Genomic DNA, 27149 nt, shown 5'->3' with positions numbered 1-27149 from the left:
AAACCATCCTGGGCACAAAATGCTCTTTGGAAACACTGAAATTCTGGGTCATGCCAACAACTATCAGGTCAGAATGCACAAGGAAGCCCTTGAAATCCACAAACACTTGGACAACTTCAACAGGAAAGAAGAAACCCTCAAAGTAAATAAAGTTTGGCAACCAGTCCTAAAGAACACCAAAAGCAGGACTCGGCAAATGCAAATGAGAAACCATCCAGACAGACAATGATCTCGAAACAGACACAAATCCTCTTTGCTTATCCTCCCACCCGGAGGATCAGGGTTCAAGTCCCAGCACAGCCATGGAAACCCACTGGGTGCCCTTGGGCAAGCCACACTCTCTCAGCCTCAGAGGTCAGCAATGGCAAAACCCCTCTGGACAAATCTTGCCAAGAAAGCACTATGATAGATTTGCCTTTAGTGTTGCCATGAGTTGGAAATGACTTGAGGGCACAAAACACACACATATAGAAGGTGGTTGTAACACTAACTTGATTTACAAATGTAACACACGTATGTATTTATAAAGATAAAATACAATATTTAAGTTAAAGTTAGAGTGGATTAACAGATAAATATGATGATAGGATATGTCCTCCTTTCCCAGGACATGTCCTCCATTTCAGCCTTCTGTCCAGGAGGAATCCCAAAATGTCAATTTTGAGCATGAGAAGGAAGCATGCATTTGCACTTAAGTGAGGGTTTATAGCTTTTATTTCGTAACATCCTACATTTTTCTTGAATGTCTTACGTCTGGTCTCCCTGTATTGAGTTCGTGCTTCTTTGTCCTGCTCAAAATGGAGGACATTTTGGAATTCCTCCTGGACAGAAGGCTGAAATGTAGGGCCTGTCCTGGAAAAGGAGGACATCTGCATTGAGGTCAAGGGCCAGAGGCACAATGGTTGCAGCCATTGGTCAAGGTGACCGGGTGTCCTAACTGCAAAGGAGGACAAGGCGCCGCAAAATGTAGGACGTTCATGAAAAATGTGTGGCATTACAAAATAAAAGCTAAAAACACATCAAGATAAATGGGTGCTTCTTAGTCCTGCTTAAAATGGAGGACATTTTGGAAGGAGGACAAGGCGCCACAAAATGTAGGACGTTCATGAAAAATGTGTGACATTATTACAAAACGAAAGCTTCAAAACACCACTGTAAATATTATTATTGTTGTTGTTGTTGCTAAACTTTATTTATAAAGGCTGTACATAAAATAAAACAAATGTGGTGTACATTCTAGAAAACAGAATATAATACAAAATTGATACACAATATCATTGCAACAAAAATATACAAAGACTAAAATAAACATCAAATAACAATCGAGTAATGTCTGGGAATACTACCCTGAACAGAAATTATCTTTATCTCATGCTTAAAACTCATATTTATACAATATTTATATTATATATTATATATTTATATTATATTAATATTTGTATTAAATATAAATTCATGTTTCTTAGTCTTTCTCAAAATGGAGGGCATTTTGGAATGCCCCCCCGGGCAGAAATCTGGAATGTAGGACAATGTCCGGGAAAAGGAGGATGTGTGTTCCCCATGCACATAGGTTTTTGCATTGACTTGCATAATGCATTAAGCCTTTTGGTCCTTTCCTCCTGCCCCCAGATGGCAGCAGAGAGCCAAAGGAGCTCTCGCTTTGCCCTTACACAAGATGGCGACCACTGCTTCACCTTGTTCACTTTGCCTTGGAGCAGTAAGGGCGGAAGTGCCTAGGAGAAAGAGAAGCCCAGCTGGGTCTATGGAGCCAGAGCAAAGGGGATTTTTCCTTTTCTGACCAAAGCAAGATGGACTGCTATACAGCCAACTGGGATCCTTTGGGGGAAGCAGCTTATTACAGGTCAGGGTCCTTCTCATGCATCCCCACCATTTCTGCACTGCATTAAAAAAAATTTAATTGCATTTAATTAAATTGCATTTATGGATTGCATATCTGCATTGCATTGCTGCACCCAGGCTTGCATCCCTCTTCAAATCCCACATTTTCACCCTCTGTCTGCAGATATTTTTTGCAATTCCCCCTTTTTAATTCCTCCTCCCAGGCCTTTATATTATTATTATTATTATTATTATTATTATTATTATTAACCATCCAGGGTTGCAAAAACAAAAAATTAGTTTGTTTATTCCCCCCTTAAAGTTAAATCTTGATATGAAGTTGCTTTAAATGACACAGAAGGAACTATATACTCCCATCATGGCTCTGGCATGTGTCACTCAAATTTAAGAAGGTTTGAGGGATTTAATCCCCAAAGTCATATCTAATGTGATAATTCCATGTTAGTTTAATGTCTCATTTATTTATCCTTTTTGTATCAGGCCTGTCTTCTTTTTTGGTAACAATGTGTCCACTTAAAAGTTTTTAAATAAGCAACCACAACAACAACAACAACAACCCCAAAAACAGAAAGTATGCAGTTTGGCACCAGCTTGAAACATATTTTATTGACATGTACCAATATGTATGATATTTAATTATTTTCGTGGAATGTATAGGCAGGTTTATTTTATCTGTTTTTAATTGATTGGACATACAGCGCTAAATTGTAAATTTACAGTGCTATATAAATAAAGCTTAATAATAATAATAATAATAATAATAATAATAATAATAAATACACAACCTTGGGATTTGTAGTTTTGCAAGGCACCAGGCCAAAGACTTTGCAAAGCTACAAATCCTGGGGTTTTATAGGATGGAGCCACAGCACTTAAAATGGTGCTAAGCTGCATTATTTCTACAGTGTGGATGCGCCAGTCGCCTTTGGCACAGTGGGCTAAAGGCCTTGTAAAACTTCAGATCCCAGGGTTATGTAGGATGGAGATGTGGCACTTAAAGTGGTGCTAAAGTGCATTATTTCTACAGTGTAGATGCGCCAGCACTCTTTGGCACATCAAAACTACAGATCCCAGGAGCCCATAGGATGTAGCCACAGCACTTAAAGGGGTGTCAAACTGCATTATTTCTACAGAGTAGACGCACCCCTGGTTTAAACCAGCAAAACCTGCCGGAAAGCCTTTTCTGCCTCCTCCAGGTTTTTCTCTAATGTTTTCCTTTTCCAATCCTTTCCAGGAAACTAGATCTCTACAGCATGGGCTGGAACCTGAAGGAAGACTTGCAGGACTGCTTGGTTGCCGCTGCTCCTTACGGAGGACCCATCGGTATGGTATAGTCTGCGTCCACACTGCAAAAATAACCCAGCTTGAGACCACTTTGACTGCCGGTGTATATGTTTGTGAATTTAGAGATATTTGTGTGTCTGTTATTTTAAAAAAATGTATATTATTATTATTATTATTATTATTATTATTATTATTATTATTATTATTTTCTTATATCCCGCCTTTCTCCGCTTAATAGATCTTCTTTCTCCACTTAACAGGCCTCCCTGCACAGTACCTACCTGTACAAAAATATGTACATTTCCTATTATATATTTTCTATAACACTACACTACATGCTATAGAGAAAGTAAATACAGAATGGAAAAGAAATATAAAAAGAAGGCTATTGCATGTCGACAGAAACGTATGAGTCAGTGGGAAAAAGGGATCTGAAGAAGGTAGATTTTAGAGTTGAAGGAAGGAAGGAAGGAAAGCGAAGATATGAAAGGAGGAAAGTTTGAAAGAAAAAGAAAGGTTGGGGGGAAAAATTCCACGAACAAGATGGGTTAAGTAAGAGAAGGAATATATTAGAGAGATGGATGGTACATGGACATGAAATAATTAGAAAAAAGGCCTAAGTTAATGCAAAAGAACATGTAGTCACTTATCTGTGTATGTTTTTGTATTAGCGTTTGCATGGTTTTGTTTGTTTTTAATTCTCATTAAAATTGTTTTTTTAAAATAAGTCAGAAATTATTTGAAGGCCGGCAACAACAGCACATTTATAAGTAAGGAAACACATAAATATTCACTAAAGGATTCGGCTTCTCACCTAATTTTTGTGGGTCTTTTTTCCCTCTCTTAGCGTTACTGAAAACCAAGAAAGAGAAATCTCCCAGTTCCCGTCCTCCTCTTGAAATCTATACTTCATCCGGGGTCCTCTTAGCCAGCATCCCGGTAAGTGAAGACGCCCCAACACAATATTATGTGTGTCAAAGGCCAGGAGATTTTGCTAAGGTCTTCAGAGGGTGCATCTACACTGTGGAAAGAATGCAGTTTGATGCCACTTTAAGTGCTGGAGCTCCGTCCAACAGACTCCTGGAGTTTGCAGTTTTGCCAGGTCTTGAGCCTTCTCTGCCAAAGAGGGCTGATGCCTCTCCAAACCACAAATCCAAGATTTATGTTGGATGGCAGTGAAAGTGGTGTCAAAGTCATACAGTGTAGTTGGAGTGCCGCATGATGAAACATGTGTGCGTTTGTCTTCCCTTTGACAACAGTGGAAGAACAGCCCAGCGGTGCACCTTGGCTGGACGACCAGCGAGGACCTCCTTTGCGTCCAGGAGGATGGCTCAGTCCTTGTCTACAGCCTCTTCTGCGAGTTCAAGAAGTGCTTCAGCATGGGCAATGTGAGTAAATCTCTGTCCGGATGGGGGCATCACTAGGAGTGGCGGGAGTAAGGACCACACCAGGTGCCACCCCAATGTTACGACACCATTGCTCCCCAAACATCTACATGTTGGCAGAAACAGGCTGTGGCATTTGCCTGCATCCCCTTAAAATACTGTAATTGCCATTACAGAGAGCCAACATGTCATAGTAGTTTGAACATTGGACTACGATCCTGGAAACCAGGTTTTGATTCCCAGCTTGCCCATTAAACCTACTGGGTAACCTCAGGCACGTCACACTCTTTCAGCTTCAGAGGATGGCAATGGCAAATCCCCTTTGAACAAATCTTGCCAGGAAAAAACCCATAATAGTTTTGTCTTAGGGTTGTCATCAGTTGGAAATGTTTTGAAGGCACACAACAATAACAAACGCCTTGAAGTCGTTTCTGACTTATAGAAACTCTAAAGCAAACTTACCATGGGGATTTCTTTGCAAGATTTAGTCAGAGGAGATTGACATCCCACGATGTACAGGAATGACGATTTATGAGTAACATTAGTATTACAAACATTACTAAGGATTCTGTGTGGTGTAGGATAGGAGGAGAGAATTGAGGGTGGGTGACACCATGAGTTACCTCATCGGATGATGCCAACCCTAGTGATGCCACTAAATCTGGAAGGATTAATGTCAATTCACAACTCTTTTCCTTTGGACATCAGCTGTAAAGAAGACTGAATGTCAGGCTGGGACTGAGACCTTCCTTGGAACATAGCTATTTTAGAACAAACAGAGCTGGGTCAGATTTGAACCCTCAGGAATTGCTGTGGGCCACACCAGGTTCCACATGGTCCCCAAATCTTGGACCAAAATACACAGAAATAAACCTGGAAGTTACCAGTGTTTTGGAGGGGAAAGACCTCATCTCCCCAGCCCACCTGTTAAAGCCCAAAATAATAAGTAGGAATACCAAAATCCATGAATGCCAAGTGCCATTAAATACACTGGCATAGTACGTTCAAGCCTTGGATGGTTGAATCTGTGGATAAAGTATCCGTGGATATGGAGAGCTGATCGTACTTTCCCCCTTATTTGTTCTGTTTACGTTTAAAGGCTTTTAAGCTGGTTGTAATTCTGCACCGTTTCAAATTATAGTTTATTTAATGGCTATGAGTTGTTCCAGCAGGACTACCCAGTCAATTTTAAACTTGAAATTTTAAATTGGTGTATTTTTAATTTTATGTCTGGTTGATTTCAATGTGTAATGGTCATCTTAATCCTAGGTTTCTGTTTTTAACCTATTTAGGGGTTTTTATATATTTAGTTATATACAGTGGGCCCTTGGTATCCACTGGGGTTTGGTTCCAGGATTCCCTGTGGATATCAAATTCAGTGGATGCTGAAGACCCATTAAATACAATGACATTGTAAAATGGAGTCCTTTGTATAAAATGGCAAGATCAAGGTTTGCTATTTGGAATTTCTATATTTTAAAAAACATTTTCTTGTTCTCTCCCAGGAAGTGCTGCAGAACCGTGTGCTGGAGGCCAAAGTGTTTCACACCGAATATGGGACCGGCGTGGCCATTCTCACGGGGGCACACCGCTTCACCATGACTACCAACATTGCCGATTTGAAGCTCCGCCGGCTGCCCGAGGTGCCAGGTAAATCTGCCTTGCCCTGTCCCTTCCATTCCTGTTTTGCATCATTTGAGACACAGATCTGTGCATTTTATTTATGCTAATTAATTGTCATAGTGAATAAGTTTTGGAAGCATGTGTAAGTTTGCAAAACTTTGTGGACTAATGATAGGCAAGTGAGCTCCATCGTTCATTCACTACACAACTGTGGCTCTATCACTCCACTTTAACTGCCATGGGTCCACTGTATGGAGTCCTGGGGTTTGCGGTTTAGAGCGGTGTACTTAGAATTCCAAGCCACAGAACTCTACTGCCTCACCAAACTACAAATCCCATGGGATGAAGACGTGGTAGTTAAAGTGGAATGGTAGTGTTATAATTCTGCAGCGCGAAAGGGCACCTGCAATGTTCTGTTGTCCTTGCATTATAAGATACTGTTGTTAACTCCAGAAAATGATAACTTTAGCTCTTTCTGGCTAAGAGGGCTCCATCTATTCATTTATTTAAAGTATTTGTTTATTAGAAGTCAGTGTGGTGCAGTGGTTTCAGTTTTGGACTATGACACTGGAGATCAGGGATTGAATTCCCGCTTGGCCATATCATCTCTTGTGCAAGTCACATCCTCTCAGCCTCAGAGGATGGCAATGGCAAACCCCCTCTGAAGAAACTTGGCAAGAAAACCCCAAGATAGGTTTGCCTTAGGGTTGGAAACAACTTGAACACACTCAGTAACAACAATTTATCCATTGTCCCTGAAGTGATGGACACTATACCATGCTGGCTTGCTAAGGAATAATAACACCTGATATACTTGAGTGTTTACTCTTCAAGCATCTGAAGAAGCTGCTTTTTTATCCACAAAAGCTTTTGCAAAAATAAAAAGGGGGCGGGGGAAATAGGTAACAATCCGTATGGTCCGTTCATATGACCATTTGTGTTGCCATCTATGCACCCTGGCCTTAGGCCACATCTTTCTTTCTGCCTTTGTCCCTCAATAACCATATTTAAAACTGAACTGGTCATTTCATCACCATACCCACTACTTTTGCATTTCTATGGCTACTCATCCAATCTGATTACAAAGGTCCTTCCTGAGTTCACCCCATGCATCTAAACACATTGTAGACCAACCTTATGTCCACAAGATCTTTTTCTCAGTCTCAAAGGTGCTACAAGATCCCTTTGCATAATGATAGTTTACAACATGAAAACCACAGAGAACATTAATTGAACTGTTCAGAGTGGGTTTAAATTAAAATTTGACTCCAGGCAGATCAGATGAGTGCCAGTGGAAGTTTAATCTCTTCTCCCACCTCCATGCCCAGGTCTTCAGAAACCTCCCTCCTGCTGGACAGTCCTGTGCCAAGACAGAGTGACCATCATCCTCCTTGCCGTGGGGCAAGATTTGTACCTCTTGGACAATACGACCTGCTCCCTAGTGGTGCGTGAGTAGATGTGGGGTGCTTAAGAACCCTTGAAGGATTGTGAGGCCCTGTGCTGCCTGGGGAGCACTGGTGGAAACTGTATGTTCGATTGCAAATCCCATAATCCCCTGGTAGCATGGCCACTGCTTTTACATAGCTTGTAGTTCCCTGCAGACCAGGGTTTGGTTCCTTGCATGGCCATGGAAACCCACTGGGTGGCCTTGGGCAAGTCACACTCTTTCAGCCTCAGGAGAAGGCAATGGCAAACCTCCTCTGAACCAGCCTTGCCAAGAAAAACCCATGATAGGCTTCTGCTGTAAGTCAGAAACATCATGAAGGCACACACCAACAACAAAATATGCAAATATTCCAAAATCTAAAAACTCCAAAATCCAAAACACTTCTGGTCCCAAGCATTTTGGAGAAAGGCGACTCAGCTTGCATTGCTATGCAGTGTGTGCATGCAGCCTGCTAAGGCCTCCTGACAGTGATTGATTGATTGATTGATTGATTGATTGGGGAATTACTGCTCTCCAAGGTCTCCTGGGCAGCTAATGCATGTTTGAGTTCAAGATAATGGAGACATGGGATTTGGACGGAAAAGGCTGAAGGACAGGGCTTGTTTCTCTCCCTCTTATGCTTGCAGACTTTGCCTGGGCTGAGTCCGCAGGCAGGCTCCTATCTACGGATGGCTGTCTCTTTTAACTACCGCTTCCTGGCCCTCTTCACTGACACCGGATACCTCTGGACGGGGAGGTCCCACTTAAAGGTAAGCATCAGATTCGGTTGATGAGCCTCCTACAGATTCCACCTGGAGTATGTCTGTTCCAAGTGAGTCTTTTTGAGCATTTGGGAATGGTGCTTTTTGAAAGCTTGGGAAGAAGACGGGTGGCTCCATCTTACTTGTCAAAGTACTTGAGAAATTTCCAGGAGAGAGGGCCTGTGTCCAGAGAACTCCAAGTCTGCCACCAAACTATAAATCCCAGCATTTCATAGGTTGCAACCATGGCAATTAAAGCAGAATGGTAGCGCTATAAATGTGGAATGTGAAAGTCCCCTCCTGGAGAGCATCCTTTTCTTGGGTTAGCTCAGTGGTTCCCAAACTTTGGTCCACCAGATGTTTTGGATTTCACTTCCCAGAATGCCTGACAGTTGGCCCAGCTAACTGGGGCTTCTGGGAGTTGAAGTCCAAAAGTTTGGAAATCACTGGCCATCTTTTATTATTCCTCTCCCTTTTGACAGGAAAAACTGGGTGAGTTCAACTGTGAGTTTCGAGCTCCGCCAAAGCAGATGGTTTGGTGAGTGCTTTTTAAACAAGTTTGTTTCTGTGGCTTGCTATCCTCTGTTCAGGGTCCCAGGGCCTCATTGGGACAGTTGGGGAGGATTCACCATTTCTACCTCCTCTTCCATCCTTGCCATGTTAGGATGCAAGTTGGCTGGAATATTGCCGCAAACTGACTCATTTCTTCCAGAGGGCCCAAACTTAATCCGCCTGCACCCAGGGAGGTTCAAAGCCAATGCAGCAGTGGGAGTATCCTTGGGGAAGATGGCGGGCGTCTTCATCTGGATTCCAAATTTATAGGGGGCATATCACTCCCCTTTGCAGCATCTTTGTTGGCTACTGGATTATTTGCTGACACATACCTATAAAGCGCTCTACAGCTTGGGCTTCGGCTGCCAGAGAAAACAGTATCTCCTTCCAAGAGCTCACATTGGCCTTCAAGCATTTTTGCGTGTGCAGAAAACAGAAAATAAAAATTAAGAAGTCTCCGCCACAGAAAACATTTTGTTTTCGTGCAGAAAATAACATTTCTGCTTGGAATCTAGTTTCCCACACATAAAACAAGTTATGAAAACAAATGAGAAGAACAGTTATTTTATTTGTACAGATATCTTATCTTCTGTGCCAGAAACTTGATTTCTGCACAGAAAAACATCAGTGCATGAAAATCCTGTCTTCTGCAAACAGATCATTCTTTTGCATTTTTCATGCTGACTAAGTCCCAAACTCTAAACAATCTCACTTGTCCAGGATTTTCCACATCAGGATAGCTAGACTCATAAAAATCCTGATTTTTGACCACTTTGAGCATATATGTGTACAGGCTGAATTTTGTTTAACTAAAATGCTAGTGACCAGGAGCATTTTGGAATTTCTTTTGGAATACCTGTATTTGCATATACATACATCATGAGATATCTTGCAGGTGGAACCCAATTCTAAACATGAAATCCATTTATATTTCATATACACCTTAAACATGTAGCCTAAAGGTAATTTTATACATAATTTTTAAAATAATTTGGGCATGAAACAAAATTTGTATACACTGAACCATCCAGAAAGCAAAGCCGTCAGTGTCCCAACCAGCCATTAAAATGTTTTGGGTTTTGGAATATTTCATATTTTGGAATTTTGAATAACGGAGACCCAACCTGTATTCTTTCTATCCCTATTATGTTCCTGTCTTGAAAACTGCACACTGTTCATGAATATGCAATGGTGATAAAGAAAACAGCCCCCAAAGATACAGTGGTTCTTGAAATGTGGGAGAAAGCCAGTGCCCAGTGGATATCCATACCCTTGCGGAGATAGTGTTGTGTCTCTTAATAATTCATGACACTTTGTGTGACAGGTGTACACGGTCGCGCAGCAAGCAGCGTGCGGTGGTCATGGCTTGGGATCGACGGCTCCTGGTGGCTGGGAAAGGAGATCAGTGCATTCAGTATCCTTGCAAAAGAATACCTTGTCGGTAGAGGAATGGGTGCGGAGTGTTTTGTGTGTGTGTGTGTGCATTTGCATGCAGCAGTCATTCCCAAGGACAGGGCTGGGCAGCATCCAGCTTTCCAGATACTGTTGGACTGCAACTCCCAGCAGTCCCAGACAGCATGGCCAGAGTAGAGCTTCCACATTCTATGTGGGGTCTTGTGGGGTCTATTTGCTTTAAAGAATTGTCAAGAGAAGATTCCTACCTGTCTGAGGGCTCCTTAGAGGTACTTTGTTGGTCATTGTAGGAAGACCTGGTCCAAACAGGTCTTGGGTGTGATCCAATGGGGATCATCCTATACAGCGCTCTTGCACCATACATGGACACACTATACACGGCTTCCAGCTTATGCGGAAGCCCTGCGACAATTGGTGTGTGCGCCGGTGGCATGTGCACTGCCCCAGGCCGCAAGCAGACACCCCATTGTTTGCAATGGGGTGCGAGAATGTGCAGATTTCCCTACTTTTCCAGAACAGATCCCCCCTCCTGCGTAAGGGAAGGGCCTACTGTATTTCCTTGGTTCTGGGGGTTGTATAGGCCAGGTTTGTGTTATTTGGGGATTCCTTAATGCTTATTGCAGGTACCCTCTGGATGAAGAGTCATACCTTGTGCCAGAACTGGATGGTGTGCGGATTTTCTCCCGCTCGACCCATGAATTCCTTCACGAGATTCCAGGTGAGTTGATGGCTAGAAGCCATCCTGAGGCTTTCAGGTAGCTACTCCAACCAAACGTTCATAGAATCATAGAAGCCTAAGAGTTGGAAGAGACCCCAAGGGCCATCCAGTCCAAGCCCATTCTGCCATGCAGGAACTCACCATCAAAGCACCCCTGCCAGATGGCCATCCAGACTCTGCTTAAAAACCTCCAAAAAAGGAGATTCCATCACTCTCTAACGGAGTATGTTCCTATTGAACAGCTCTTACTGTCAAGAGGTTCTTCCTAATGTTGAGGTGGAATCTCTTTTCCTGGAGCTTGCATCCATTGTTCCAGGTCTTATTCTCTGGAGCAGCAGAAAACAAAGTTCCTTTTTTGTTTCAGAGGCCAGCCAGGAAATCTTCAGGATCGCCTCCATGGCACCCGGAGCTTTGCTGCTAGAGGCTCAGAAGGAGTATGAGGTAATAAGGGGTTGCTTTCTGGTTAGCAGAGCTTGGAAAAGTTACTTTACTCTAAAAACCCATCAGTCAGCCTGGCTAATGCTTTTGAGTTCTGTAGAGCTCATAACCCAGCTGTGCTACATAGAGAAGAGAGTAGAGAAGTTTAAAAATTATTAGTATTATGTCATTATGCCCTTGCTACTCCCCAAAATAACCCATGACATTAAATAACACATTAACATGTTTCTTCCAAGCTCAGTGTGATTATCACTGACTGTCTGATAATTACATCTTGCCTGCATTCACAGCCTGAAAAAGCCTAATGTATTCCATGTCTTCTTTCCCTGCAGAAAGAAAGCCAGAAGGCAGATGAATATTTGCGGGAGATCAAGGACCAGAATTTGCTCCCTGAAGCAGTCAGGCAATGCATTGAAGCCGCCAGCTACGAACACGAGCCAGAAATCCAGAAGTCTCTTCTCCGGGTAAGAAGGAAAAGACAGCCTCTCCTCAAGGGTTGCTCTTGGATTTTTACTTCTTATCTTTTAATCTTTATTAAATTCCCCATTTTCGGTCATTTTAACTTTGTTTTTTTCTCCTCCCTTTGGTTTCCCCCTTCTTAGTTTTACTTTAATTTCCCTCTATTCCCTCTGTCACAGGTTTCCCTTCTCTTTCCCATTTGTCAACATCTTTTTTTATTTAATATTGCAGTTAACTTGCCCATTTCTTTCATAGCATAGATTTTCATTTTCTAATCTTCAGTCTTTGGTAGAGATTCTTTTTTCGCTTGGATTTTTACACAGAGCAGTATTGGGTCAGGTCCTGGGGTCAGTTTGGCCCATCGTACATTTTCACTTTCTGGACTACTTCACAGGATGATTGTGAGAAGAAAAGATCCTTTGGGGAAATCACACTCTCTCAGCCTCAGAGGAAGGCAATGGCAAGCATCACCTCATTCTTTCTCCTCTCCCGTATATCTCTAGGCGGCCTCCTTTGGGAAATGCTTCATTGACAAGTTCCCACCGGAAAGCTTTGTGGAGACGTGCCGAGACCTTCGGGTGCTGAACGCCATCCGCGATTACCAGATCGGCATCCCTCTCAGCTTTGACCAGTATCCTTCTTTCACAGAGAGTATTATCATAGGTCAGCTGTGGATTGCTTTCCTGGAAGGAGGGTGGACTGGATGGGCTTTGGGAGTCCCTTCCTCTGTGACTGTAGCACCATTTAACTCCAGCTGATTGTTTTTCTAGTTGGTGGGTGCCTTTACACTGCAGAAAGAATTCATAGTTTCTTGAGGGTTTTTTGGGCGATGAGGCTGTGTTCTAGAAGAGTTTATTCCTGACATTTTGCCAGCATCTGTGGCTGGGCATCTTCAGAGAATCCTGGCATGGAATTGAGTGGGGTATATATACTGTTGGTTGAAAGGGATTTACATGTTAATCTGTGTATTATTCTGTTGTTGAATGGCAAGGCCTACAAGGTGACCATTTACTTCATGATCCATTGTCTGCTAGGAATCCCCCTAACCCTGGGTGGTTTGCATTTGCATTCACTGAGTCCTGGTTTTGGTGTTTTTCAGGACTGGGAGCCCAACTTTGTTCATTTTAAGGGTTTCTTCTTTCCTGTTGAAGTTGTCCAGGTGTTTGTGGATTTCAATGGCTTCCCTGTGTTTTCTGACCTGATAGCTGTGGGCATGGTCCAGGATTTCAGTGTTTTCAAACCACATCTTATGTCCAGGATGGTTTATAACGTGTTCGGCTACTGCTGATTTTTCTAGCTGACCCAGACTGCAATGTCTCTCGTAGTGGAGTAGCAGTCTGACAGAAAGTTTGTTTTGATTTGTAGTTGTGAACTTATCTCTACGTAGTCAACATCCAGATTTACACATTTTTCCCAGTGTTCCTTGACCCTCCAAATACCTGATATTATAGAAGTCTGCAGATTGCGCTTTACAGCGGGTATCATAAAATGAAGATTATCACCCAGAAGTTATTATGGTATTTTGATGACATTTTGTCAGTGTCATCATTGGTCCCTAAGTGCATGATGTTGAGGAAATCAGCTCATTGCGTCCTTTGTTCTTTTGTGACAGGTTGTGCCAGATGTGACTAAAGTGTAAAATCCTTGTAAGGCACAGTCTGCACATTTCTACTATAACGGTATTCGGAGGGTCAGGAAACACTGGGAAAAATGTGTAAATCTGGATGGTGACTATGTAGAGATAAGTTCACAACTACAAATTAAAAAAAACCTTTTCTGTCAATTTTTTAGGATGAGAATTAAAACTTTATGATGCCCCTTCATAGCTATGCTACAGCAACAGGTGCCAGGCAGTCTTCTAAAGCACTTCTGAGCACCACCAGCGCTGCCATGCAGACTTTGCCCTTGACAGCTCTTGCAGATACCGACAGCTTACCACTGAGGTTTTACTGGACAGGTAACCCCTCCATGTGGAATTTTAGCTGGATATTGTTTTTATAATGTTGTATATCTTAGATGCATATGTTTGGTCAGTTTGTTTTGTATTATGTTGCTTTATTTTGGTATTACTGTCTGGATAATTTGTTTAAGCATTGTATTACATAGTTTTATGTTTGAATTACTCTTTCCTTCCCCTCTCTATATGTGTGTGTGCACGCACACATATGAATGTATATATTACTCATATACTCATGTATTAGTCTAGAAATTTAGGTTAAAAAATTGACCCCAAAAAACCTGAATCAACTTATCCATGGATCAATGTAAATACTGTACATTAAATCTCTCACACACACACACACACACACACACACACACACACATGATTTAAAGTACAGTACTTACATTGACCCGTGGATAAGCTGACCCAGAGTTGGTTGTGTGTGTGTGTGTGTGTGTGTTATACACACACACACATATTATACACACACATATCACCTAGTGAAAGGCAAGAGTTTAATCCGCCCTGGAAGCACTTACCTTCTTCTACTCTCTCATCCCTCCAGCCTTTACTATGAGCACAAATAGTTATGCCTGCTGGAACTTTGTAAGTTTGTTGGCATTGTTTTCCTTTGCCTTGTCCCTTACATCATTACCTACCCCTACGTTTTACCGTCAACTTATCGATGGGCCATATCAAAATCCATAATTTTGGCCCCAAAATCTGTCCTCAACTTATACATGAAGTTGATTTATAATCAAGTATATATGGTGTGTGTGTGTGCGCGCACACGTATGTACTCCTTTATCGGGAATGCTGAAATCCAAAATCACCCCCAAACCAAAACTTTATTCATGAGTGACTGTGACAGTGACACTGTTGCTCTCTGATGGTTCAGTGTTCACAAAGTTCGTTTCATGCACAAAATTATTCAGGCTATATGCATAAGGTATATATGAAACATATGAATTTTGTGTTTCGACTTAGGTCTCATCTCATCTTAGGTGTCATCTCCAAGACTTGAGAGCCTTTGTGGTTGAAAAGCTGGGTGTACATACTCTAAATAAATAAATAATATACATATATGCAAATACAGGTATTCCAAAATAATAATAATAATAATAATAATAATAATAATAATAATCATCCAGAATCCACAAAACAGTGATACCTTTATTCGGCAAACCAAACTGCTCAAAATATATGTTGCTAGCTTTCAAAGCTGTGAGCTCATGAAACAGCCCTGAGATTTACCGTAGTCCAAACATCTAAGTAGATGCCCATGGTACTGAGCTCTAAGCCCCAAATAGGTTGAGCACCTTGGATAGCTCCTTTTAAATGCAGAGTGTCTATACTGCCCTGCTAGCATGCAAGCCAGGGATGCAGTGCCCCTGAAGATGGAGGCTCTGTTTTGGAAAATAGCTGTTGATAGGGATCTCCTCCATGAAGACTCAGCCACTGTTTTGATGCCCATAACACAAAAGTGTAACTGGTTCCTTTGCATTTTTTTATGCCTTAGGCTGGTTCTGCGGAGACTTTACCCGGTTGCTATCAAGATCTGTGAGTACCTGCGTCTCTCTGAGTTCCAAGGCATCAGCCGAATCTTGGCTCACTGGGCTTGTTACAAGGTAAGCACAGAGATCAAGTATTTATTTGCAACAGAAGTCTGAAATGCTCTTTCTCCTTTAAAAAAAATGTTCTGCAAATACAGAAATGCTGTTAGCCTCTTTTCTTTACCATTTATTTAAAACAGGTACAGCAGAAAGACAAGTCTGATGAAGAAGTTGCACAGGCCATTAACCAAAAACTGGGTGATACCCCTGGCATCTCATATTCAGAGATCGCTGCTCGGGCATATGACTGCGGACGGACAGAGCTGGCCATTAAGGTACAAGGCCTAGCTGGGGTGGCCCTGAGAGCCATCTATACTTGGCTACAGGGTGATGCTTGGTGAGAAGTTGGGAACAAGGAGGGGACAATGTGAAGTTGAAGGCTTAAGTTGAATGCTTTATCATGCATGGGACAGTAATAGGCAGCAAAGGGGAATCATGGGTAGTAAAGGTGTGCACTTCCTGCCATGTGCTGTAGTTCACTGTGGTTGTTTCTTGCAGCTTCTGGAGTATGAGCCTAGATCTGGGAAGCAGGTCCCTCTGCTGCTGAAGATGAAGAGGAGCCAGCTGGCGTTGAGCAAAGCCATTGAGAGTGGAGACACCGACTTGGGTAAAGAGGCGAGCCTCCTTGGTTTTGCATGTCCCTTTCTGTGTGTCTCAGCAGGGGATGGGGCTCCTCTGGTCGGGGTAAAAGTTGGCAGAGTTGTGTTTGTGGGTTTAAAAAAAAAAGCACATTTGAGGAGCAGGTCAGAAGTGGGCAACTCTGAGCATATCTGGTCTGATGTTAGAAGCTAAGCAGGATTGGTCATGGTTAGGACTTAGATGCAGATGTGGTCACAAGGGAGGACCAGAGATTTCCAGGTGGGACAAGAAAAGAGCTGCAGCTGGGCAATACTGGTCTTTGGAGGCTAGAAAAGTGGATTGTGGGGGTTGTCTGTAGTCCCCAGCTGTGCTTTCCCAACCCCGATGTATAGGATTCCTCTTTGCTTGCTTTTTGAAAATACTACAGCTGACAACTGCCAGTTGCACCTGCAAAAATCACCTAAAGCCTTCTAACCTCCGTGTGTGTGGGACCTCAGAGCATATTTGTTTGTTATTTGTTGTTTGTTTAGAGCATTTATACCCCACCTTTCACCCCAAAAAGCTCCCAAAGTAGTATATAAATACAGGTTGAGTTTCCGTGATCTGAAACGCTTGGGATCAGAAGTGTTTTGGGATTTCAGATTTTGGGATATTTGGGATAAAGACTGTCTTGGAGACAGGAACCAAGTCTGAACACGAAATTCATTTATCTTTTGCATGTATCTTACACACAAAGCCCGAAGGTAATTTTATGCACAATATTTTTTTAAAAAAATATTTTTGTGTATGAAACAAAGTTTGTGTACATTGAACTGTCAGCAAACAAAGGTGTCACTAGCTTGGCCACCCAGGGAAAAAACGTTTTGGGATATTTGGGAATTCTGGATAAGAGAGACTCAACCTGTAGTTGACAGTCCCCTGCCCTCAGGCTTACAGTATAAAATAGAGGAAAGACAAGGAAAAGGGGATGGAAGATGGGAAGGGATTATGCCCAGCAAATGCTGGCTGCTCTTCTCTTCCTCAGAAGCCATAGCAGTGGCAGTTTCCATCCTGTCCCCAGGCGGAGGATTCGGCACATTGTTAGCCATCTAACTGGTGGCTGTTTTTCCTTTCCAGTGTACACCGTCATCTTGCACCTGAAGAACGAACTCAACCGTGGCGCTTTCTTCATGACCCTGCAGAACCAGCCGGTTGCGATGAGCCTCTATCGGCAGGTGAGGCTTCGTCCTGTCTCTTCCTGGGAAAACAAAAGGAAACCCAAAGTGGGGTGAATAAACAGCAAAAGCATGAGTGGCAATCCTATAGCTGGCTGGGCTAAGGCCCAAACAATGTTAATAAAAATGTTTTTAATTGTGGGATGTCGGGGATGCTTTGATGGAGAGTTCCTGCATGGCAGAATTGGGTTGGACTGGATGGCCCTTGGGGTATCTTCCAACTCTACGATTCTGTGATTCTATGATATTTGCCATGTTTAAAGAATGGGGCTGGGGATGTTGTACTGTTTTAGAGTGTACTGTTTTTAAGTGATTTTAAATGCTTTTATCTTTTTTCACTGTGTTTTATTCTTTGAAAGAATGGTCTGTTTTAATCCTGTAATAGTTTAATTCTGTTTTAATGTTCTCTTTTGCATGTTTTTATTGTACTGTTCTTTTAAATTGCAAGCTGCTCTAAGTCCCAATTTTTGGGGGAGAAGCAGTATTATTATTATTATTATTATTATTATTAAGCTTTATTTATAAAGCATTGAAAATTTAGACAGCACTGTACATACAATCAATTAAAATAGATAAGTAAACCTGCCTATGGCATATATTCTACGAAAATAATTAAACATGAAACATATTAATACATCTTAGCATTCAAACAATAAAATATAGTATAGCAGACAACAAATTTGAAATACCATTGGATAATGAGAGGAAGAGGAGGAGGAGGATGTTTTGGGGCATTCCTGAGCTATTTTTAGGTGCAGGAGACTCCTTTTTAAAAAGAATAAGTGAATGTGAAATGGTCTCCAGCAATTTCCTGTTCTTAAAAATGGTGTCTCCTAGGCATACAATGATGCTGGGGGGTGGATATAGCTGAAAATAGTCTCCATGCACCCTGGAGGGTGTTTTGGGGCATTTGGGAGCAAAAAAGTCCCACTTATCCCCAACTTAAATGGTGCATCTGAAGAGGGCAGTCCTACAAAGACCCCTAGCCTCTGACAGTTGCCCATCCCTGTCTGCATGGTGCTTGCATAGTGTAATTCTATGCATATGTAGCAGAGAAGGCTAAAGACCTTGTAAAATTACAAATCCCAGGATTCCACAGGATGGAGCTGCAGCACTTAAATGTCAGATTGCATTATTTCTACAGTGTAACATAGATGCACCCTTGGCAAGATTTGATCAAAGGGGTTTTGCCTTTGCCTTTCTCTGGCTCTCATACTCTCTCATGAAGAGAGTATGACTTGCCCAAGCTGATCCAGTAGGTCTCCATCGGAAAGTAGGGATTCAAACCCTGGTAACACCAAACTCCAAATCCCAGGTTTGCATAGGATGGTGCCATGGCTGTTAAAAATGGTATCAAAGTGTTATAATTACACAGGAGTTTATCACGGGGGGAAATCCTTTGCAAAACTGGGAGTTTAAGTTGTAAAAAAAACCCTTCAAAAGTGGGTTGACTTTGACGTGGCATCATTGTTAAACTAACATTAACCTGAATGGAAAGAGGAGGGAAAGTAGACAGAAGCCACTCCTTTTTACTTTCGGAAAATCCCAAAAGTAAAAAGGAGCAGCTTTTGTTTACTTTGCGTTCAGTTTAACACAAGTTTAACAATGACATGTGTGCAAATCAACCATCTTTTGCGGGGGTTTTATCTACCTTTTAAATCCCGTTTCTGCACCCGTGTGATGAACTCATAGTCTGTATCATTCATGGGACCTCCCCCCCCATCACCACAAGAAAGGCCTTGTCTTCCCCTTGCATGTGTCTTAACAGCTCTACTTGTTCTCCTTCAGTTCTGCAAGCACCAGGAACTGGACACGCTCAAAGACCTCTACAACCAAGACGATGACCATCAAGAACTTGGCAACTTTCATGTGCGCTCCAGCTACGTCAATGAGAAGGTGGGTGCTTTCGGAGCATAGCAGGAAGATGGAGGGCATCCGGAGATGCTGTGGCAGAAGCTAACGTCACTAGATCTCAGAAATGACAGTAGGAAACTATCTGCACTGACTACCTTTCTGCCAAAGCGGTCCCTTAGTGGGTAACAAAAGGCCAGGAAAGATGCCAGTGATTCTTCCCAGCCTAGGATAAACGCCTATTTTTTTTCTTCCCCAGCGGATCGAGGGCCGTGTATCCAGTTTGCAGAATGCAGTGGATGAGTATTACAAAGCGAAGAATGAGTTTGCAGCCAAGGCAAGTGCCAGAGGCGTCTCTCTGTGTGTTGAGCTAAGGATTCTGCCCTTCAGGCTAATAATAAGAATAAGAATAAGAAGTTGTTTATTTGTATTTTCCCGCTTCTCCCAACGGATCGAAGTGGGTTCAGTCATGTCTAAAATACATATCATAAAAACATCAGAGTATAAAAATTTCAATTACAGTAATCGCAGGGCAGCGGACAAAGTGGGGTTTCCTAAAGTTCTTTATAGGAGGCCAGGTGGGTATGCCCTCCGGAAGAAGTCCATCTTTAGTGCCTTCTTAGAGGCATCTAGGGTCGTGATGAGACGGATCTCCTCCGGCAGATTGTTCCATAACCTGGGGGCCATAGCTGTGAATGCTCTTTTGGAAGTAGCTGTTAGTCTGACCCTTGGGTAGTCTAATAGATTCTTCCCTGTTGTCCTGAGGGTGCGGGCGGATTGTGTAGGGAGAGGTGTTCCCTCAAGTAACTTGGGCCCAAGTCGTGTAGGGCTTTAAAGGTAACAACCAACACTTTGTATTGCGCCCAGAAGCTAAATGGCAGCCAGTGTAAGGATTTTGAGACAGGTGTTTTAAGACACCGTAGTGTCATAGAATCCTAGATCCAAAACACACTACAGAAATAATCTGTTTTGAGACCACTTTAACTGTCCTGGTTTAATGCTAAGGAATTCTGGGAAGTGTACTTTTGTGAGACATTTACCCTTCTCTTCTCAGAGAGCTCTGGTGCCACAATAAACTACCATTCCAAGGATTCCCTGAGTCAGGGCAGTTAAAGTGTTCTCAAACTGGATTATTTTTGCAGTATGTTTTGGACCCTAGAGTTGGAAAAGACACTCCCCCAGGACCATCCAGTCCAACCCCATTTTGCTGTACAGGAAGACACCATCAAAGCATTCCCACCATGGCCATCCAGCCTATTTAAAATCCTCCAAAGAAGGAGGCTCCACCACCCTCCGAGGGAGCATCTTACACTATCAAACAGCTTTCCCACCCGGAAGTCCTTCCTAATGTTTTGGTGGAATCTCTATTCCTGTAGTTTGCATCCACTGGTTCATGTCCTAGTCTCTGGAGCAGCAGAAAACAAGCTTGCTTCTTTTTTCCATGTGGCATCATTTCAAATAGCAAATATCATACTGTCAGAGAAAATCTTGGTTTGGTAGGGCAGCTATTCTGAGCACCAAGAGGTCCTCGGGATAGAAAAACCCTTGGGCCCCATTCCCACATGCAGATAAACCGGGGTGTGATCCGAATCAATGGACTGATTCCACAGTGGACCATGGTTCACACTACATTTGCCCGATCCCATTTTCTGTCATTAAAATAACCCACTTGTGGTTCTCATTCACGAATGAATAGATTCAAAATGATTTGGTTTCAGCCAGCTGAAGGGGAAATTTTAATCGATTCCAATCCACATCTGGTTCAGACTTGTGCAGATTTGATTTATCGAAAAAGAAGTGGAAAAAAATCAGTGTCAAAAAGACGTGGGTTAAATGGGTCTGGTGCATTTTGATTAAGTGGGAACCAGGGTCATTTGAACCAGTTCGAACCAAATCATGATCCGATGTAAAAGGTAGTGGGAATGAGGCCTTGCATTCTTTGGGTGCTTAGCAGGGTTTTTTCCATGAGAAGGATCAGGATTTTGGCCCAAACATCCCCCCCCCCCCCCATGGTTCAGTGAAATCAAACTTTATTTCATGTACAAAATTATTTAAAGTATTACGTATATGCTTACCTTCAAGTTATGTTTATAAGGTGTATATGCAGCATAAATGAATGTTATGCTTAGACTTGGGTGCCATCTCCAAAAGATCTCATTATTTGTATGAAAATATTCCAGAATCTTTTTATAAAAAATCCGAAAACCATGACGCTTCTGGTCCCAAGCATTTTGGATAAGGGAGACTCAACCTGTATGTGTAATTTGGGCTGACATTGAAAAGTGAATTTGTCCTTGCCAATTAATCCTTGAGGAGCATGAATCTGATATGACGGTTTCCCTATGAGTAGCATAACCTGTGCTCTGTCAAGCCAACCAGAAGAGCAGGCTCCCATTTCAGGTCTCACTGCTTTCTTTCCCCTTCTTCCTCCTCGCCAGGCCACAGAAGACCAGATCAAGCTTCTTCGCTTTCAGCGGCGCCTCCAGGATGACTTTGACAAGCCGTACCTGGACTGTTCCCTCCATGACACTGTTTACAACCTCATCCTGGAGGGGAACCACAAGCGAGCTGATCAGCTTTATCGGGATTTCAAGATCCCCGACAAAAGGTCAGAGGGAATATGGGAGATGGTTGGGAGCATGGCCTTGGCTAATGGTTGTAGTAGGGAGGTTTTCTGCCCCTGAGATGGAGAGATGTGACAACTGATTGAAATATGGGGGCTTGGCAGCTAAGTACCCACTATTTTGATGAAGTTGCACATAACTTTTGTGCTTGTGTTTTCACCAAGTTGGGCGATGAATCATAGAATCCTAAAGTTGGAAGGGAGCTCAAGGGTCATCAAGTCCAACTCCTTCCATGCAGGAATACGCTACTGAAACAGTCCTAAAAGATGTCCATCCAAATTCTGTTTTAATGCCCCCAAAGAAGGACAGTCCACCACACTCCAAGGCAGTCTGTCTACTGTCAAATGAATCTTAACAACCAAAACGATCTTCCTAATGTTTAGGCAGAATCTGTTTTCTTGTAATTTGAATCCATTGGTTCTCGTCCAGTCTCTAGAGCAGCAGGAAACAATCTCATTTCATCTTCTGCATGACATTTGTTCAGATATTTAAAGATGGCTATCATATCAACTCTCAGTCTTCTCCAAGATAAACACACCTGGCTTCCTGGGCTATTCCTGATAAGGATTGGTTTCCAGACCTTTGGCCATCTTGGTCACTCTTCTCTGGACATGTTCCACTTTGCTGATAACTTTCTGGAACAGTGCATTTAAATGATGTACTGTATTTTAAATGAGGATTGTTTTCATATGTGTGTATCTCATTTGTCCTTTTTAAATTTAAATTTTAAAATTAGCTGTATGAATCGTCACACAATAGAATAGATTGTCTTGGAGAGTGGTGAAATCTCCTTCTTTGGAGATATTTAAACAGAACTTGGATGGCCATCTTAAAGGAGTTTGATATGTGTTTTAACTGATGCTGTGTGTTTTGTAATTGCTGTTGTTCCCCACCTTGATCCATCGGGAGAGAAACATCTTAAAAACTCACATTTTGGCAATAATTGCAGCTCGGTCAAATAGGGAACTAGAAGTTTCCTGAGATACTTCCATGCTTCTAGCTGGTATGGCTCTCTAATGCTTCCCCGTTCCTTGCCTTGACAGGTTCTGGTGGCTGAAGATCAATGCCCTGGCTGAACAAGGAGATTGGGAAGAGATGGAGAAGTTCTCCAAATCAAAAAAGTCCCCCATCGGATACTTGGTAAGAAGGGCAGAAATCTGTCCATAGAAAGAGGCCCCACACTTCTGTAGGCAATTGGTTCCATTGCACAACTATTTACACTTCTTTGGATGCAGCCTAGGATCATATTGGCATTTTAACTGCTGCATCACACAGAATCATAGAATCATAGAGTTGGAAGAAACCACGAGGGTCATCCAGTCCAACCCCATCCCCGATAGATGGCCATCCAGCCTTTGTTTCCGCCTCGCACCCTCAGAACGTCTGGGCAGCGATTACTGAAGGTGCCTGGGGCTAGGTTGGCCTCCACTACACGGAGGTCATTCTCCACAGCTGCCCCAGCCCTTTGGAATACGCTGCCCACCGAGCTCCGCTCGTCTACCACCCTGGCCCAATTCAGGAAGGATTTAAAGACCTTTCTGTTCCAACAGGCATTCCCCGAATAAAATCCTGTGGGCCTCCCTCCTCTTCCGTGGCCAAGAGGATGGGCTATGGGGCTTTTGTTGGTTTTTTTCTGTATGATTACTGTTTTGTATTTTAACTCTTGTCTTGATGTGTTTTGATTGTATTTTAACCCATGTTGTAAGCCGCCCTGATTTTTAGAAGGGCGGGATATAAATAAAAATTTTATTTATTATTATTATTATTAAAAACCTCTAAGGAAGGAGGATCCACTACACTCCGAAGGAGTGTGTTCCACTGTTGAACAGCCCTTACTGGCAGGAAGTTCCTCCTAATGTTGACTCATTAGTCAACACACTGTTGAATCATGTTCAGTGTCAACTGACCATTCAGTAATTGGTGCCATGGGTCTTGGATTCAGGGTTGTTTTTTTTGGGGGGGGGGTTGGTATGGTAGTTGCAAACAATGTGTCTGTGATACTCTCTTTCTCTCACACAGCCTTTTGTTGAGATCTGTATGAAGCACCACAACCGCCATGAGGCCAGGAAGTTTGCTCCCCGTGTTGCTCCAGAGCAAAGAGTGAAGGCCTTCCTCTTGGTTGGGTAGGTTCTATGTCCACAAAGAAGCTGCTTTGCCCATCTCACATGGGGCTTTGCTCAGTTTGCCTGCACTTTTGTTATCCATCATGATGGCCTGTCCCCCCAATACATGTTCCTTGTTATGGCTCCTCTTTGGTTTCCATTGCCCACATGAATTTGTGGGCAGGGAGAGGCTGGCTCCCAGGAGAAGGAGATGGTAATGAAGGTCTTGGAGTGCAGGGGATTTGGCTTGAAAGTGATCAGAAATCCCTTCTGATTTAAAAGGGATCTTTCTTGTGCCTAAACTAGTCCAGTGGTGTGTGTGTGTCAGAAATGCCCTCATTTCCCCTAGGCAACCCTCCTTGGTTTTGCATGGGAGCATCAGAATGGCCCTAGTGCCTTGCATGCACCTTGCCCATTCTTTCTCCACTGAATGCCAACTGGTGAGGTTAACTGAATTAAGGTTACTGAAATTTGTCTAGAGATAACTCTGAATATATAAAATGCCACTCCTTTGCCAAGTGATGCCCCCTCCCTCCCACTCTTTGGTGTTGCCTTCATTGATAATTCTTAATTTTTTCTGCCTTTTCTCCCTCCATTTTGGCTCCAGGGACCTAAACCAAGCTACAGAGGCTGCCATTGAACGCAAAAGCGAGGCCGAGATGAACCTCATCCTGTCCAAATGCAACGATGCCACCATCACTGCCAAGATCAACCATGCCAAGGCTCAGCTTGGAAAGAAGTAACACACTTCACAGACGCTTCTCACAATCCTCAGTTGGAACTCTGTCTGGCTTGGTGTTCAGTTGTGGGTTGCCTTCTTGAGATTGGAAAAAGATTTGTGCAGCTGCCCAGCTCTAAGCAAGATCATTGACGCAGAAATGCCACAAAACGTTGGCTTGTTGCAAAGACAGGATTGCTGGGGAGAAGTTTGGCCACAGTGGCACTGCCTTCCTGCCTTCCCCTCTCCTTTCAGATTTGCACTGACTACAGATGGACAGCTTTTTGTGCAAAAGTGTTATAAACTCCCAATCATCCCTTTCTCGTTTATTTTCTTTCCATCACCTATGTCTTTCCCCTTCTTGTGACAGTTTGCACCATATTGTTCCAATTTCCCCGCCTTTCCATGGCTTCCAAGTCAATAGGGCCAAACCCACACACCGTTGTACTGTAGTTTGGTTCCTCTGCTCCCAAGCTCTTTGGTCTTCCAGGGGTTGTGGACTGCAGCTCCCAGAAGCCTCAGACATCTTGGCCAATGGTCACGGATTCTGGGAGCTGAAGTCCAAAACCTGGAAGCCAGTTTGGGCATTGCTGCCTGCTCCACCAAATTATTGGGTCCCCTTCTTCTCACCTTGACCCTCCTGTCTAGAGAAAATAAATCATCTGCCTCTCCTCCCTTACCTTCTCATAACTTTCCTTCCACCTGCGTCTCCTCACAGCACCCAAATTTGTGCGCCTGGATTGTGGCAGCCTTTGCATTGCTTTGCAGAAGAACTAACATGGTGTTTCTCTGACTTTAATGTTGTCCTTTGGGTAGGCATTAAATCTGCAAACGGAGGGGCTGAAAGGATGCTCAGCTATGAGTGGGGAGCATCTCAAGCCTGATTTTGCAGGGGGCAAAAGCTGAGTTTAAAGGGACCAAAACACACTGTAGAAATAATTCGGTTTGAGACCACTTTAACTGCCCAGGCTTAGTGCTAGAGAATCCTGGAAACTGTAGTTTATTGCAGCACCAGAGCTCTCTGACATGTCTCACAAAAATACAGTTCCCAGAATTCCCTAGCATTGAGCCAGGGCAGTTAAAGTGGTCTCAAATTGGATTATTTCTGCAGTGTGTTTTGGACCAAAGCTGCCCTCTTGAAACAGAGCCTAACTGCACTGGGAACGTCTCTCCAGGACTGGTTGTCACCTGTAGATTTGCAAAGCAAGAACATTCTTTGTGGAAGGAAACCATTAAAAACCTGTTCAGATCCTTGGAGACATCCGACTTCTTTCTTAAGACTTGTGGCCTCTATTTCCTGCCTCTGATATAAGAGATGATGGGTGGTTTTGTTTATTTATTTACAGTGGGCTATTTTTACTGTTGTAACCCACCTGGATTCCTAATGATTGGGTGGGCTATAAATCATCATCATCATCTGCATTGGTTTGGTTCCAGGACCCCACAAAATCCATGGATGCCCAAGTTCCATTAAATACAGTGGCACAGTAAAATGGTGTCTTTGATATAAAATGGCAAAATCAAGCTTTCCTATTTGGAATTTATATACAGTCATCCCTCCACAGCCCTGTATTTTTTATTCATGGATTCAAGCATCCACAGATTGAATATTTTTTAAAAAATACATGAATTCCAAAAGGTGAGCCTTGATTTTGCCATTTTTTGTAAGGGACACCATCTTACTATGCCATTGTATTCAGCGGGACTTTAGCATCCATGGATTTTGTGGGGTACCAAATCTCAGCAGATACCAAGAGCCTATTGCATCTATACTTTTAATATTTCAAGCCATGGATGGTTGAATCTATGAATAAGGGAGGCCGACTGTGCTTATTTATATATTTATTCTGCTTTTCTAGTAAAATTGGGACTGAGGTTGGATATCTCTGAGGTTTTTTTCCTGCCGCTCCGCAGACTGGGAGATGAACAAGAGGATTCGTTTCCTCTAGCAGTTTTAAGCCAAATGGCTTGAATGTCTTCCAGGAGCAGCTCTTTAGACTGTCTAGGAATGTATGTATAATTTATGTTTTTGTGGTTCAGGATGTGCAAGAGGTTATTTCCGGATGATGGTTCTTAATTTTAATCATATCCTGTATTCAAGGATTTGAAAGCCAAAATAGTGTAGCAGTTGGAGCCCTGGAGTCTGGTGATCAGGATTCGAATCTTTGCTTGGCCATGGAAACCCAGTGGGCAAGTCACACTTTCTCAGCCTCAGAGGAAGGCAAGGTGAAAGCCTCTTTGAAGAAATCTTTCCAATAAAACACTGTGATGGGGTGGCTTTAGGGTGCCATAAGTTGGAAACAACCTGGAGGCACACAACAACAAATTCACCAGGTATTCCTCCAATACAGCAAGGTGCCAGAAACAGCTAGATGCAGCAAACTATGTAAGCAATCTGTCTTTTATTGCAAATGGGTTCTACAGTTGTCCTCTCTCCGCTTAACAGCTGTGTTATTCAGGCACAAACGGTAGCCTAAGAACATCAGAGCATTTGTCCCTCCAGCCAATGCTGGCGTCTGCGTTGGCACATGCAGTGAGTCTGCTCTGGGTTTTAGACTTAAAAGGAGCTGCCAAGGTGCTGTACCTT

The 27149-nt window shown here is 42.8% G+C and overlaps 1 protein-coding gene across 1 annotated transcript; it reads left to right on the top strand.

Moving 5' to 3' along the window:
- The first annotated feature begins 1737 nt into the window (after nucleotides 1-1737).
- LOC149313284 (vacuolar protein sorting-associated protein 16 homolog) lies at nucleotides 1738-25819 on the top strand. The gene is made up of 24 exons (XM_089526412.1): nucleotides 1738-1861; nucleotides 3095-3183; nucleotides 3992-4083; nucleotides 4404-4532; nucleotides 6035-6179; nucleotides 7481-7596; nucleotides 8226-8348; nucleotides 8822-8877; nucleotides 10216-10305; nucleotides 10928-11022; nucleotides 11387-11463; nucleotides 11793-11924; nucleotides 12423-12550; nucleotides 13841-13876; nucleotides 15381-15489; nucleotides 15615-15749; nucleotides 15973-16081; nucleotides 17170-17267; nucleotides 19056-19163; nucleotides 19378-19455; nucleotides 21557-21726; nucleotides 22786-22882; nucleotides 23762-23865; nucleotides 24452-25819. Exons 1-24 carry the CDS (start codon nucleotides 1809-1811, stop codon nucleotides 24585-24587), a joined length of 2505 nt encoding a protein of 834 aa, XP_089382538.1. The 5' UTR covers nucleotides 1738-1808; the 3' UTR covers nucleotides 24588-25819.
- The last annotated feature ends 1330 nt before the right edge of the window (nucleotides 25820-27149 follow it).

The sequence above is a fragment of the Sceloporus occidentalis genome, unplaced genomic scaffold (assembly GCF_023333645.1).
Source record: "Sceloporus occidentalis isolate IW3139 unplaced genomic scaffold, rSceOcc1.0.p SCAF_5, whole genome shotgun sequence".
Lineage (NCBI taxonomy): Eukaryota > Metazoa > Chordata > Lepidosauria > Squamata > Phrynosomatidae > Sceloporus > Sceloporus occidentalis.
This window is presented reverse-complemented; position numbering and strand designations above follow the sequence as displayed.

Coding starts and splice junctions, on each gene's coding strand:
- LOC149313284 (XM_089526412.1), top strand. CDS start 1,809: ATGGACTGCTATACAGCCAACTGGGATCCTTTGGGGGAAGCAGCTTAT. Junction 11,464..11,792: donor AGGCTCAGAAGGAGTATGAG/GTAATAAGGGGT, acceptor CTTTCCCTGCAG/AAAGAAAGCCAGAAGGCAGA. Junction 23,866..24,451: donor AAGGCCTTCCTCTTGGTTGG/GTAGGTTCTATG, acceptor TTTTGGCTCCAG/GGACCTAAACCAAGCTACAG.